The 17,090-nt window shown below is 33.8% G+C and overlaps 1 protein-coding gene and 1 pseudogene across 1 annotated transcript; both read left to right on the top strand.

Moving 5' to 3' along the window:
• Positions 1–1,529: 1,529 nt before the first annotated feature.
• LOC125124565 (olfactory receptor 2T12-like) lies at positions 1,530–2,534 on the top strand. The gene has a single exon (XM_047774634.1). The coding sequence runs from the start codon at positions 1,530–1,532 to the stop codon at positions 2,532–2,534; it is 1,005 nt and encodes a 334-aa protein (XP_047630590.1).
• Positions 2,535–8,199: 5,665 nt separating this feature from the next.
• Positions 8,200–17,090, top strand: part of LOC125124564 (tubulin polyglutamylase TTLL5-like) — a 30,709-nt pseudogene continuing 21,818 nt past the window's right edge.

The following is a 17,090-nucleotide window of genomic DNA, read 5'->3' as shown; positions in this document are numbered from 1 at the left end:
GCTAAAATCAAGGAAAATTGGTTCCTTGTAGCTGTGTGCTCTCTGCTATTTATAAGTTTATAGGTTTTGTTCTTAGTATGGAGTTTTAAAAGTGGCCAACACTAAAAAATATCACATATATGGGAGTTCCCGTTGTGGCTCAGTGGTTAATGAATCTCACTAGAAACCACGAGGTTGCAGGTTGGATCCCTGCTGTCGCTCAGTGGGTTAAGGATCCGGTGTTGCCGTGAGCTCTGGTGTAGTTTGCAACATAGCTCAGACCCTGTGTCGCTATGGCTCTGGTGTAGGCTGGCAGTTACAGTTCTGATTAGACCCCTAACCTGGGAACTTCCATATGCCACAGGTGTGACTCAAGGAAAGACAAAAAAAAACAAAAAAAAAACAAAAAAAAAACCTCATATATTTCAACCTGCAAACCCTTCCTTAGGAAGCTGTGCTCATTTCTGAGGGTTCATTTTCATTGTGTCTCCTATGAAGCACAGAATGATTCTGCTTTGTTGAATAGTAAAATCTATCTTCCAAAGACAAGCCACATATCTGAATTTAGGTATTTTTTAAATAAAGTGTTTTTTCTTTCCAACTCTACTTACATTTTGTGATAATAATTATGCCTCATGGTAATGAAGTTGTTTTAAAATTGCTTCTTTGCCTCAGATGTGGCCCAAAAAAGACAAAAAAAAATGCTTCTTTGTCCTTTTAGTCACTTTACTCCTTATTACACTTATTGCTATTCTCTCTACACATTTGTTGATTTCCAAGATCTTCTCATTCTTCCCTTTCATATTCATCTAGTAATTTAAATGCTCTGTGACAGTATATTCCATGGTGAAATGCTAGGTAAAACATGTATCCAAGCCTTAGTAAGCAGGGGAAATAAATTTGCATTTTGTTCCAAATTTTGTGTGAAGACATTAGAGGCTTCAGGTAGGAAGTAATGAACTAGAATATAAAATCACGTAAATAAAAATTTTGTAGTGAGAGAAAGAAAAACATTTGCATCAATTATTGGGACTATTATCTTTCTTCAGTGCAGAAATTTTGTTTTACTTATGCTCATCTGTTCCAGTCTATGGTCCTTGTAACCCACAGTAGAACATAATTTCTCATTACTAAAAACAATTAATTTGAATATGATAAAATTTCAAAAATTTGGAAAAAATATCTGTGACTCAAACAAATATAAACGACAAATTTCTAAATGGGGGTTTATTTTTTCAACCAGTTAATTTGGTCCTAGTACACAAATGAAAGCACAATAATAAAACAAATAATATAAAAAAATAGTCAAAGTAACTACTTATAATTAGTCTCTGACAGTTTTTTCCCTGCTTTTGATCCATTTGATCTATTATCTCAATCAATTAATATACTCTTGTGCGAAGTATATAGCTTGACCTCACTTAAAACATTAAAGAGTTATACTACAGAGAGGACCAATCTTAACTGGGAGGTAGGCTTTGAATCAGGTCCTTGGATCTCATACGTTGTACTTATCTATAAGTTATGAAGTCAAATTAATATTTTTTTTAATGATGAAAGTTCCTTCCTTTTCTACTTTTTCCATTTCCAGTGTCGCGTCAGTAGACATCACTGAGAAGAGAAACACAACCTCAGACTTTATTCTCCTAGGAATCTTTAACCACACAAGACCCCATCTCTTTCTTTTCATGATAGTGCTGACAATGGCCATTGCTTCCCTGACAGGCAATGCCCTCATGCTTCTCCTGATTCACCTGGACCCCCGGCTCCACAGGCCCATGTACTTCCTACTGAGCCAACTTTCCTTCATGGACATGATGCTGGTTTTCACTATTGTGCCCAAAATGGCTGCTGACTACTTGACATGCAACGAATCCATCTCACCTGCTGGCTGTGGGTTGCAGATCTTTGTCTCACTCACACTGGGTGGTGGAGAGAGTTTCCTCTTAGCAGCCATATCTTATGATCGTTATGTGGCTGTTTGCCATCCACTGCGATACCCTGTCCTCTTCAACTGGCAATTATGTTTACAAATGACATTGGGATCTTGGTTCCTGGGAGCAGTTGATGGGCTAATGCAGGCTGCTGCTACCTTGAGCTTTCCATTTTGCAGTTCTCATGTCATCGATCATGTCTTCTGTGAGGCCCCAAGGCTGGTGCGTTTGGCTTGCGCTGACACATCAGTCTTTGAAAATGTCATGTACATTTGTTGTGTGTTAATGCTTTTGGTCCCCTTTTCCCTCATCCTGATTTCCTATAGTGTAATCCTCTCCACGGTTCTCCAGATGCATTCTCTAGATGCCCGCAAGAAGGCTCTTGCCACCTGCTCCTCACATTTGGCTGTGGTGGGACTCTTTTATGGAGCAGCCATTTTTACATATATGCAACCCAAATCCTATAGGTCAGCTAACCACAATAAGATTGTGTCAGCATTCTACACTATCTTCACCCCTGTACTGAACCCCCTCATCTACAGTCTGAGGAACAGCGAGGTCAAGGAAGCCTTGAAAAAGTGGCTGGGAAAATGCTCAAACTTCAAATGCCACCAAACTTAGTCCTATTAGTTAAGGGTACCCAGTGCCAAATGAGTCTAAGTTCCTGTATTCATTAACATTTTATTTTATTTTATTTTTTAGCCTTGCCCATGTCATGTGGAAGTTCCCTAGTCAGGGATTGAACCCATGCTATAGCAGAAGCCTGAGCCACAGAAGTGACAACACTGGATCCTTAACTGCTAGGCCACCAGGGAACTTAACATTTTAAACATTTTATAATTATTGCTTCTTTAATAATGCATGAAAATTAATTTCATTTTATTTTGATATAATAGGAATTTGTTAAGAATTGAGTATATGAGACTGAAACATACTATTCATCTCCAATAAGAATCCCTGAGAGTGAAACAGAGGTCTCAATTACACCTCAATGCCAAAACAAATATTTTGGAGCAATGTAGGAAATTTCCATCTTCATGCAATTACCAATATCAAATATATGTTTATGATGGTACAGTGGATCCTGGACCCATGTCCAGAGAAATTATTCAGGAAACTCTACTGTCATTTGCTCAAGACTAACATTTTACTTGCTTTGTTTATTATTATCATCTTCACCCTGTATTAGGATGAAAAAAAGAATGTAATTGCTAATATTCTCTCAATTATGCCATCAAAATTGTTTTCCTCTCTTAAAATGCATGAAATTGGTAAAAGTAAGCACAGTCATGGAAATTTCATTGTTTGTGCCAGATTCATTTACCATCAGAAAAGTAGATTTTAGAACACAGCAATTATAAAATCATATATTAAAGTCATAAATTCTGCTAAGGATAAACTACTTCAACCAGACATATGTTGAGTTAGATCTATAGGAAGTAACTTAGTCAAATAGCAAACAACCACAGAATGAACATTATCTCCAAGCAAATGTAAAACATTAATAAAAATTCACTAGATAACTGTGAAAATAACAATTCATTTACAAGAAATAATATTACAGACCAGTAATCTGAACATCAAGTTAAATATGAAAACAAAAATCAGATTACTTCTTTTTTGTGCATGGTGTGATTGTGTGCTCTAGTTTCATTGATCTACATGCTGCTGTCCAGTCCACTCTTGGGCATATATCTAGACAAAACTTTCCTTGAAAAGATACATGCACCCCTATGTTCATTGTGGTGCTATTCGCAACATACAAGACAAGGAAACAACCTAAATGTCCATTAACAGATTATTGGATTAAGAAGAGGTGGTATATATACACAATGGAATACTACTCAGCCATAAAAAAGAACAAAAGAATGCCATTTGCAGCAACATGGATGGAACTAGAGACTCTCACACTAAGTGAAGTAATTCAGAAAGAGAAAGACAAATACCATATGATATCACTTACATATGGAATCTAATATAGGGCACAAATGAATCTTTCCACAGGAAAGAAATGCATGGACTTAGAGAAGAGACTTGTGGTTGCCAAGGGGGAGGGGCAAAGAGTGGGATGGACGGGGCGTCTGGGGTTGATAGATGCAAACTATTGCATTTGAAGTGGATTGGCAATGAGATCCTGCTGTATAGCACAGGGAACTATGTTCCTTGTGATGGAACATAATGGAGGATAATATGAGAAAAAGAATGTATATATAAATGTGAGACTGGATCACTTTTCTGTACAGTAGAAAAGTAACAGGACACTATAAACCAACTAATGGAAAAAATAAAAATAAAAACCATAAGATTAGAGAGGGCCCGTCATGGTGCACCAGAAACGAAACTGACTAGGAACCATGAGGTTGTGGGTTCCATCCCTGGCCTTGCTCAGTGAGTTAAGGATCCAGCATTGCTGTGAGCTGTGGTGTAGGTTGCAGATGCAGCTAGGATCCTGCATTACTGTGGCTGTGGTATAGGCCAGAAGGCTACAGCTCTGATTAGACCCCTAGCCTGGGAACCTCCATATGTTGCAGGTATGGCCCTAAAAAGACAAAAAGTCCCCCAAAATAAAATAAAATAAAATAGTAAAGTATCTGGACTTAAAAAACATAAGATTACTTCGAAATAGTGTTCAAAATTATATTGTTTACCTCTTTATTGTTTTGATTGCTTTCAGGAGTTCCTACTCTTAGTTTCTTAATAAAGGTTTAATAAAATTTTTTCAAAAGTTATTACGATATATATTTTAATAGATTTCTAGAAATAAAGGACTATCATGTAGAGGCAATATATATACATAAAGGCATGAGTAGTAAGAAAAATTTACATGGGGAGTTGAATATATCATCGTTATAATTTACTTACAATTGATATAATTTTTAATTGATTCTCTTAATACAACTCTCAAGAGTAGAGCTTGATGAATTTTACATATGAATATGCCTGTGCAACTACACAAATATCAAGATTTAGGGTATTTCTAGTACCCTTGAAGTCTCCTTTTTGCTTCCTCCCAAACAATACCTACAGAAATTCAATCACTATTCTAAAATATTATTGTTAATTATGTCAAACTTTGTTTACTCAATATTATGAAGATTCACTTATAATGTTGTATTCGTTTTCTTAGACATTCCTCTTCAATATTTTGTTGCATTTCATGTATTAATATACTGAACTTATTAATTCTGCTCTTGTATGTGAATTGTTTCCTGTTTGGGGCTATTATAAATTCAACTGTTGTAAAGATTTCTGTACTTGCCATTTAATAAATTCAACTTTTATTTCTGTTTAGTGCATAAACCATAGTGTAATTACTACTTCACAAATCACAAGAAAGTTGAATTGTAGTAGATAATGTTGAGATTTCCCCAAGGTTTCTATGCCAATTTTTACTCTATTGATGATGCTCAGTTGAGAATTGAGAACACTAGTAGTTCTACTTCTTTAACAGCAGTTGTATTGTCAGTCCTCCTAATTTTAGCCATAGCAATGAGTTGTTTTCCATTATGGATTATTTTTTTAAGTGAAAGGAAGTTTATTTAGAGAGATACACATTCCATAGGCTGAATCCCTTCTGTCTCAGAAGGCAAGAGTGACCCATTATAGTTTCAATTTCTCTTTTTCAGAAGTTCAGTGATCTGTATCACATTTTATATGCTTATCAGATATTGGATATCATGTAAACTTAAATGCTCACTATTATTTTTTAGGTTGGGGAAGGAGAGCTATCTCTCTTTTCTCATCAATTGGTTAGGAATTTTTTACATAATTTAGTTACCAATCCTTTGTCCAATATACGTACTGCAAACATCTTCCTGTGTGCAGGTTGTGCTTTCTTTTCCACTGGTGAACAGAAAATCTTAACTTTTATGAAGGTGATTTTTTTCAATTATTTATTTTATGGTTTTATTTTTGCTGTAGTTCAATAAATAATTGCCCACACAGACTCATTTAGATATCCTGCCATGTTGGCTCTATGATTTTTTTACCAAGTTACATTTTTCATGTATTTTTGTAAAAATTACTACAAATTTAATGAAAATAACTTATTGAAAAAACTTTTAGAGGCAGTTTTGTTGTTAATCAGGTATCTGTATGTGGCAATTAATCGACTGGCTATTTTTCCTTTTGTCTATTTTTTCTATTCTTGCACAAATACTACATTGTGTTAATTTTGTAACCTTATAACAATATTTAATATTAAGCAGTATAATTATAAATATAGATATTTAAGATTTTCTTCATCTATTCATCATGAAAATAAATTAAAATTTTTGCAGGTGTACACTATTATGAATAGTAGTACAATGAACACAAGTGTGCAAATATCTTCTTGAGATTCTGATTTCTTTGTATACATACTCAATAAGTTGGATTTCTGGATCATATGGTGGTTCCATTTTTAATTCTTTGAAGAACCGTCATATAGTTTTCCATAGTAAATATATAAATTTACCTTACCACCAACAGTACACAAGATTCCCTTTTTCCATACCCAGTTTTATACCACTGTATATTTTCAATCTTTTAAACTTATTAAAATTTGTTTAGAAGTTCCAATTGTGGCTCAGTGGCTTAAGAACTTGGCATAATGTTCATGAGGATACAGGTTTCACCCCTGGCCTTTCTTGGTGGTTGAAGGATCTGGTGTTGCCACAAGATTCAGATCACAGAAGCAGCTTGATATAGTGTTTCCATGGCTGTGGGGTAGGCCTTCAGTTTGAGTTCTCATTCCACCTCTAGCCTGGGAACATTCATATGCTACAGGTGTGGCCATAAAGAAAAAAAAAAAAGAAAAGAAATAAGGAAAGAAAGATAGAAAGAAAGAAGAAAGGAAGGAAGGAAGGAAGGAAGGAAGGAAGGAAGAAAGAAAGAAAGAAAGAAAGAAAGAAAGAAAGAAAGAAAGAAAGAAAGAAAGAAAGAAAGAAAGAAAGAAAGAAAGAAAGAAAGAAATTCTTACTTATAGTACAGTCCAAAATTTTTGAGTAAGAAACAAGATTTATTATCACTTTGTAAATATGAAAATTAATGAGAGGGTTCAACAAACCTCCTCCTTCTTCTTCTTTTTTTTTTTACAATATGAATAATTATCCAGCTTCAGATAATTTGCTATTTAACATCCATTCCAATTTCTTTTGTTTTCAAGCACATTGGAATAAAGACTATTTGTCAATTCCAAATCCATACTCCACATCTAATTATCTAATAAAATATCTGTTTGTGGAATAGAAATTCACTAAGGATGAAAATGAAAATCTATATTTTATTCTTTCTTTCAGAGAGAAAACAATCATCAGATAAGTCTCTTGGGCAGTTTTGAAAGGGCCTCATATAACGGGTATTTATCTGTATGTCTCTCTTTTTTATTCTTGTGTGAAATAAATGGATGACGGCTGTGACTGCAACCACATGTTGAGCCATAAGAGAAAAAACAATAGGACTGCAGACATCATTCATGCCTGTCACTAATCTTTTGGTAGCAACAGACAAATTTTAGAATTGTGTTACTACAACAAGATGTAGCCATTAGCTGACTTACACATTACTTTTGCACTGGAGCATATGGTTACTGAATTTTAAAGAAAACATTATAAAATATATTTATTGATATATCTTGCTTGTATTTATTGCATTGATGCTAAGCCTATTTCAAAACTAAGAGACAAACCACTGAATAATCAGGTCTACTTCTTGGGATAGCACATATCAAATGTAAATTTGACATGAAATGAGTTTTTTTTAATCCTTTAAAAATTTGTCTCGTTGATTAACATGTAGTCTATCCTGGATAATATTTTATGTGATGTTTTCTCAGATTTGTTGATATATAATTGGCATATAGCATTGTGTAATTTTTGCTTTTACTCTGACATTTAATTCAATTTTTTAAATTTCTATCACTTTCCTCTAAACTTCCCAAAATACTGGCATACTTAATAACACTGGTAAATGATGATGAGTAATAATTGCAAACAACAAGCTTTCTAGTATTATCATAGATGATTATATCAACCATTTGATTCTGGAGTTTGTTCAAGTAAACATATCTTTCAGAGCGTAGATACTACAGCCAAATATTAATTGATAAATGGGATGCAATGGCTATTTTATATTAAATCTGATTATAAAATGACATGCAAATTCACCATATTTGATTTGAATACATATAAATAAATCAGTTTTAAAAATTACTTTTGTTGTAAAATTGAAAGACATCTCACAAATAATAGCAAACTATATGTATCAACTGCTACTCATTTTCAATCATGGTGAAGGGTATACCCAGATGTCAAAGGTGTATGCGTGGAGGTAATTTCACTAAGATCTGCTGCTAATGACTTTAAATAGTAGTCACCTAAACTTGTTTAGCTCCCAGTTAAGAGAATTCTACAGCAAACATCTCTGTGACACAGTGGTAGGTACAAAGCATCAATTTCCCAACCTCTGTTTCCCTCTTTGTTCTATTATCTCCACCATTTAGCTTTCATTATCTTACAGTTGTTTCATGGTCACAAAGTGTCTGCTGCAATTTCTTCCATTATTTCTACATTCCAGACAAGTGCAAGCTAGAAAGTAGACATACAGAATTGTTCTACTTTTTAATCTTCTCCCTTCTAAAAAACCTATTCTCGAAGCTATCATTCTCCCATGCCAGCACATTTTGCATGCTATTTGCTCAGAACTTGCTCAAACATGTTTATTAAATCTTCAATGCAGGGTGCATAATTTTTATATACAATCCAGACACTTGATAATTAGGGGGACTCAAAGACACCCTTAAATCAATTTTACCAAAATTACACTTGATATGTCACTGTGAACCGGTGACTGGCACTTGGCATCTGCCTCTACATAGACTTAATCATGAGCCACTGCAGCTGCCTATCCCAAACACCCACTGAAATTGTTCAGGGTGGATCTTGGGTGTGAGGCACTCTCTACTCTGGGAAAATTGGCAAAATTGGTCTACAGATAGATATTTTCAAAAGAATTATTTATGAGCCCAAATTTCACATCTCCTCACATCACTAAAATCCTTCATGGTGACTTATACCTGCCCTTTGGGAATCAAACCTTCATGAAACTAGCAGTATCCTTCTATAAACTGTGGGTTTGGTTGCATATACCTTCTCCCTCACCCAAATCACATATATACTGACCTTCTCTCCTACCTATTTGTAGAAGTTTTTCAGAGCTATCTGAAAGGCCCTCATTTTGCCCCAAATAAAATAATTCTTAAATTATAAGTTGTGCATATTTTTGGGTTGACATCCTGATAGCCTAAATATTTTTAAGTTGTATAATCAGTTTTGAGTCTTTGCCTTAGCAGACATTTCATTGAGATTTTGCACTCTTGATGAGTGTCTTCTTTGGAATAGTTTATTTTTCCTTTGGTCCACTCAACTCCCTTTCTCTGTCTTTATCCTATATCATTGAATTATTTTTTAATCTCCTTAATAAATTTTCTTTGTTTTCTTTTTTTTAATTGTTATTTCCCCAATACAATTTTTTTTTCCACTGTACAGCATGGTGACCCTGTTACACATACACATATATGTTCTTTTTTCTCACATTATCATGCTCCATCAAAATTGACTAGACACGGTTCCCTGTGCTACACAGCAGGATCTCATTGCTAATCTATTCCAAAGGCAATAGTTTTCATCTATTAACACCAAGCCCCTAATCAACCCCACTCCCTCCCCCTCCCTCCTGTCAACCACAAGTCTATTCTCCAAGTCCATGATTTTCTTTTCTGTGGAAAGTTTCATTTGTGCCACATATTAGATTCAATAGTTTTGAATGACACAACTGAGAAGGGCTTACTCTCTAAAATATACAAACAATTTATGTAATGCAACAGCAATAAAACCCAACAACCCAATTGAAAAATTGGCAAAAGACCTGGATAGACATTTCTCCAAGGAAGATACACAGATGGCCAAGAAGCACATGAAAAAATGCTCAACATTACTGATTATTGGAGAAATGAAAATCAAACCTATCATGAGGTACCACCTTACACCAGTCAGAATGGCAATCATTAGTAAGTCCACAAATAACAACTGCTGGAGAGGGTGTGGAGGAAAGGGAACATTCCTGCACTTTTGGTGGGAATGTAAACTGATACAACCACTATGGAGAACAGTAGGGAGGTACCTTAGAAATCTATACATAGAACTACCATATGACCCAGCAATCCCACTCTTGGGCATATAGCTGAACAAAAGTTTCCTTAAAAAGACACATGCACCCACATGTGCATTGTAGCACTATTGACAGTAGCCAAGACAAGGAAACAACCTAAATGTCCATCGACAGATGGCTGGATTAAGAAGATGTGGTATATATACACAATGGAATACTACTCAGCCATAAAAAAAGAACAAAAGAATGCCATTTGCAGCAACATGGATGGAACTAGAGACCCTCATTCTGAGTGAAGTAAGTCAGAATGAGAAAGTCAAATACTATATGACATCACTTATATCTCGAATAAATTTTATTTGTATAGTTATTCACAACATCCCATGTCCGTTCTCAACTCCCCCTGGACATGTTTGCTTACTTCTTAGAAACCACAGCTTAGCAACCAATGTGATTCCACCATATTACTGAATGCCTGCTCGTACCTGTTATAGTTCTGTAAAATAACCTATGTAGCTTCTCTGGAATACCTTTGTGTATTGCCTTAATAAACCCCCATCATTTTCTATTCCTCTTGGAGCAGAACATTTAAGTTTGTAACTCAAAATTGTCCATGTTGCAATTCTTAAAACTCCCAATAAACTCTTTTTCTTATTTGCAGGTTTCTGCATTTATTTTGGTTGACAGAATGATATTTTAAAATCATGTGTAAAATAAAACCGTCAACAGAGGGAAACTATTTTGAGGTCCATCAAATAAAAGCATGAAGATGTATCTAAATGTAGTATTTAAAGATAAATACTATAATTGGACATTAAACAAACATGCATAACATTGACCTAGAATAAACTATATGATTTTATTGTTGAATTGCACTTCTAAAAAGTACCAATATTTTATATACACAGTACTATTTATATGAAATATACCAGTAACATGGACCTACTGCATAGTATAGGGAAATATACTCAAAAACATATAATACCTATATGGAAAAATATTTTGAAAAGGAATGCATATATGTATAACTGATTGACTTTGCTATACACTTGAAACTAACACAATTTTCTGTCAACTATATTCCAATATTTTTTAAATACTAATTTTACCTATTACATTAATATGTAGATTACTTGATTATAAAGTATTAACCCTGAATACACTCAATTATTTAGCTTTTGCATCAGGCTTTGCATTAGGCATTGGTTTTGTGTGTTCCTTCTTTTATCAGTAAGTTCCAAGACCTACTTGAAATTTTCCTTTCCCCCCCTCCAATTATGCAGCAATACAGTATGAAGAAGGTAACAGTCATTTGAATAAGAAAGAGAGCTCTAAAATATAGCACTAAGGAGCCATTGTCAAAGATTAATAGCAGTCAGCCAGCACATTTCAAAAACTTTTAGGTATAATCTTAAAAAAACAATATACTCAACAAAATTATGGCGTTTTGAGTAAAAAAGGATTACTTGCAGGTCAAGGAACACACATTGTTTTTAAATCAGTCCTAATAAAAGGAAAATAAATAACTTTATTTGTATGATGTGGAGCAAGATGTGATTCACATACGAAGAACTATATCAATCAAAAATGTATATTTCAAGAGGTTGAACCCATAGGACAGAAAACTAGAAACAATTTCTTAAACATATGTGGTAAACAGTTTTTATTATTTCTTCAGTAAGAAATAGGAATTGTTAAATGATTATGTTTTATTTAATTTGTGAAATGTTATACTCTTTATTTAAATTTTGTCTGAATCATCCCATATGTAATATTTATAAACTTTACTTTTTTTTTCTATTTTGATACCATATATTTTAATACATTGAAATATTAAACTGGGTGGCATATAACTTTCTCCTCAATATTCTGTAGACCAAATTGGGACAATTAAAAAAATTAACTTTCTTTTAATCAATTCATATTGAGGCAGGAAAGATAGGGCTGGGCCCAAGGACAGCTTCCTTATCTATAGGCAGTACATAAAAAGGTAAAGCCACCTCCTTGTTTTATACTTAATGAGATTATGAAGCATGCAGGAACAGTTTCAGGAACATGAGTTAGAATTTGATTAAATTTTTTGACAACTGAATAGTATGAACAGGAAATTGGCACTTCGTTCTGCCTTTGCCTCCTCAGAGCAATTCTCTCAGGGTTACTTGAGATGTTGCCTCTCCAGCTTAAGTCCTCATTTTGGCCCAAATAAAATTTAACACTCAACCTTTAGATCGTGCATTTTTTAAAAGTCAACGATGGGGAAATCTGACCATAGAATCCACAGAGCATGTCAGAGCATACATAGGAGAAATGCCCAAGCTACAAAGGATTACTGTAGGACCTTTCATGTGTGGTATTTGACTAGTAATGGAAAATTTAAAGGAAAACAGCTTTTAGAGCATATGTTCTGTGGCTTCTGGAGCTGAGTGTTCAAGAGTAGAAGCTGATATTAACAGGTGAAATCATAGCTCCACCTTAACCTTCCCATCAGTGAATTATTCAACCTTAATCTAAGAAATCATCACCCCAGGCAAGGAACTAAAATGAAAGAAAAAATGGGCCAGAAAACTCCTTAGTGTGCTTCTAGCAAAGATGCCTTCACTCTTCTGAGTGTATACTTTCACTTTTGCCCTTTAATAAACTCTTCCTTTGCTCTTCTCTATTGTGTTCCATTCTCCTCACCATTTGGTATTGTTAATATTTAAAATTTTAATTATTCTAGAAGTGTATAATTCTATATCCTTTTTAAATTTGAATTTCCCTAAAAAATGACATAGTCGATTATCTTCTAGGCACTAATTCATCATTCATATATAGTTTTTCATCAATATATTCAAGTATTTTGCTATTTTTTGCTTGTATTTACATAATTGACCTGTAAAATATTTTTATGTATTTTGAACCAAAGTGTCTTACCAAGAATACGTTTTGAAAATATTTTCTCCTACTCTGTGCCTAGCCTGCTTTCAAAATGGTGTATCTTGCTGAGCAAATGTTTTAATTTTGATAAAGCCCAATTTATCATTTAAAAATTTTATGATCAGGAGTTCCCATTATGGCTCAGAGGTTAACAAATCTGAGTAGCATCCATGAGGAGGCAGGTTCAATCCCTGGCCTTGCTCAGTGGGTTAACAATCTGGCATTGCTGTGAGCTGTGGTGTAGGTTGCAGACACAGCTAAGAACCTGCATTGCTGTGGCTGTGGTGTAGGCCAATGGCTGCAGCTATGATTTCACCCCTATCCTGGGAACCTCCATATGCCATGGGTGCTGCCCTAAAAACTAAAAAAAATTAACTAATTAATTAAAATTTTTATGATCAGTAGCTCTTTGTGTGTGTGTTCTCATAGAAATTATCATTTAAGATCACAAAAAAACTTCTCATTCATTTACCTCTAATGTTTATATTAGTCCAGAGATCAACTGAGTGAGAATTATGTTACATTATGCTTTGAACGACAAGGATGTTATGCATGTAAACATAATTTTTCTTTATCATCTTTAATTTTGTAATTTTAAGTATAAATATTTTGCATAGCATTTCTTAAACAGTAGTTCATCCCATAATCCACAGTTTTGCTTTCCATAATTTCAGTTACCCATAGTCACCTGTGATCCAAAAATATTAAATAGGAATTTCTAGAAATAAACAACTTATGAATTCTAAAGTGTTTTCTTTTTGAGTAGTATGATAAAACCTCCCCACCTGGGGTCCAAAACATCCCTTTGTCAAGTAAATCCTGTTGATTAGTCACTTAGTAATCATCTTGGTCATTAGGTTAACTGTTGCAGTTTTGTGTCATCCTTCACCACAGTCAGAATTTAGGCTATGCCTGGAGATCAGCTTAAGAAAAACACAGAGATGGCAAGACTAGCTGCAGAAATGTGAGAAACAGAACTTTCAGAAAAATTATAGATACTATTTGCTAAACCAGCACAGGGAGCTTCAAGGCCCTCTCCTGATGAGAAAACCACTAGCAACAAAGTCACAAGAGCATTTATCTAGGACATAATGTAACTTCCTGCAGAAGAGCAAAGAGATTGCATTAGTCCCTTTTTTTTTCATTTTAGCAAAGCAGTGTCTATTCTTTCCTAGCACATCCCTTTAGGCATTCCAAGAGGGAGTCATGATTTTTTATGACCAAGCATTCAGGCTCAATGTCTATGGCCCTGCTTTCTTCCACCCATAGTTTTGCAGTGCTTGTGTTCAAGTAACCCTTATTTTAGTTACTGGAAACCCCATAGTGAAAGGACAGTGATTGTTGCAACTTGGATGTGCCAAAGAGAGGTTGCAGAATTCTCCCTTTAAGTGAAAAGGTGAATGTTCTTGACTTGATAAGGAAATTTTAAAAAGCATATTCTGAGGAGTGAATCTTCTATCTGTGAAATTATGAAGAAGACAAGAAGGAAAGAAAAGAGTGCTAGTTTTGCTATGGCACTTCAAACTATAAAATTGTATCTGTGTTATCTTTGTTAAGGTAAAAAATGCATTAAATTTGTGTATTAAGATATTTTAAAAAAAGAGTAGGAAAGTTTTTACAAAAGATGCTTTGAGAGAGCTAGTGAGAGATACCATATTCACATAATTTTTACTAAAATTTATTGTTATAACTGCTCTATTTTATTATTAGTGTTAATATATTATTGTGTCTAATTAATAAATCATAAATATGTATGTATAGGAAAAAATACTATATGTAAAGTTTGGTATGATCAGTGATTTCAGGCATCCACTGGAGGCCTTGGAATGTGTCCCTGGATAAAAATTTTATGTTTGAAAAATACTTTGTGTTATCAAAAATTTTATATAAAATATTTAATTGTATATAGAAATATTTATTTTGTTATTGATCTGTATTATCTCACTTTGTTATATTCATGTATTCTAGCATTTTTTAAATTAAGTTATATGCTTGACAAAAAGAGGTAAAGAAATTTCAATATGAAAATTAAAGAAAAATTTAACAAAAATGAACTTGTAACTAATCAAAACATGTAGTAATACAAAAATCAAGGTTCAGATGATTTTAGTGATGTACCTAAACATTTAGGGGAAAATATCTTTACTAATATTGCAAAAAATAGAAAAGGAGAAAGCATGTCCCAATGTAGGTTATTAGACTAACTTAAACTTGATATTCTGACATAAGTAATTATAGTAAGAAAGCAGTAAGAAAGATGCTGCTACCAGTATCCATTATTAACACACATGTGTTTTTATCCCCACTGTGTGATTGCATGTCAGTGTGAGTGAAGATCACTTGAGGAGTAATAGTGAGGTGCTTCTCTTCCCCAAGGTGTCAAAGAAGGCTAAGTGGAAATCCTGACTTTACCCTCACCATGCAGTAAGCTGTGTGGTTTCAGAAGTGATCTAGTAAAATAAAATTTAAATAAGATTCAAAGTGCCAAGTAATAATAACCCAAATATGCAAGATACTTTTGAAAATAACCCGTTATAAAAAGAAACAGGAAAATAACAACCTGAAAAGTAAAAATAAACAGATGTTGTCAATGAGATGACACAGATGTTGAATTTATTTGATGCATATTTCAAAAGAGCTATCATAAGATTGATTCAACGAACAATTACAAACAGTTGAAATAAAAATAAAACATCAAGAAATAAATAAAATTTTTCAGTAAAGAAGTAGAACATAGAAAAGAAAATCAAATGGAAATTTTAGAAGTAAAATACATAAAACCAATATTAAATACATTATGGACTCATTAGCAGAATAAATAAGGTAAGGAATCACTGAATCTGAAAATGGAAAAATAGTGATTACCAATTTGAAAAAGAGAAAAAGATACACTTAAAACAAAAGTACACACTCAAGGATCTATAGGACTACAAAGACATAATATTCAAGTTATCAGTTTCCCTTGAAAAAAAGAGTAGAAGTGGGGAAACTGAAAAAAGTAAAAAAGTAGTCAAAGACAAAATGATTAAACTTTAGCAAGAGAAAAAAGGAGGGAGAGAGAACTTAAAGATTTAATAAGCTAAAATGTTACCAAACAGGAAAATCCCAGAGAAATCCACACTAAAGCATATAATTATGAAACTTCTGAAAACTAAAAAAGAAAAAAATTTGAAAGAAAGCAAAAAGAATACTATATATATATAAAAGTTTGTTTGGAAGCACAAAAGACCCAGAATAGCCAAAGACATCCTGATAAAGGAAAATGGAGCTGGAGGAATCAGGCTCCTGGACTTCAGACTATATACTACAAAGCATCAATCATCAAAACCGCATGGTACTGGGACAAAGACAGAAATACAGATCAGTGGAACAGGATAGAAAGCCCAGAATTCAACCCACACACCTACAGCCAACTCATCTATGACAAAGGAGGCAAGGATATACAATGGAGAAAGGACACCTTGTTCAGTAAGTGGTGCTGGGAAAACTGGTCACCCACATGGGAAAGATTGAAATTAGAACACTCCCTAACACCATACACAAAAATAAGCTCAAAATGGAGTAAAGACCTAGATATAACATCAGACACTATAAATCTCTTAGAGGAAAACATAGAACAAACACTCTCTGACATAAACGACAGAAACATCTTCTCAGATCCACCTCTTAGAGTATTGAAAATAAAAAGAAAAATAAACAAATGGGACCTAATCAAACTTAAAATCTTCTTCACATTAAATGAAACACTAAACAACACAAAAAGACAACCCAAAGAATGGGAGACAATCTTTGCAAGTGAATCAACCAATAAGGAATTAATCTCCAAAATTTATAAACACTTTCTGCACCTCCATACCAAAAAAAAACAAATAAACAATCCCATCTAAAAATGGGAAGAAGATCTAAACAGACAGTTCTCCAGAGAAGACATACAGATGGCCAAAAAACACATGAAAAGATGTTCAACATCACTCATTATTAGAGAAATGCAAATCAAAACCACTATGAGGTACCACATTACACCAGCCAGAATGGCCATCATCCAAAAGTCTACAAACAATAAGTGCTGGAGAGGGTGTGGAGAAAAAGAAACCCTAGTACACTGTGGGTAGG

The sequence above is a fragment of the Phacochoerus africanus genome, chromosome 4 (assembly GCF_016906955.1).
Source record: "Phacochoerus africanus isolate WHEZ1 chromosome 4, ROS_Pafr_v1, whole genome shotgun sequence".
NCBI classification, from domain to species: domain Eukaryota; kingdom Metazoa; phylum Chordata; class Mammalia; order Artiodactyla; family Suidae; genus Phacochoerus; species Phacochoerus africanus.
This window is presented reverse-complemented; position numbering and strand designations above follow the sequence as displayed.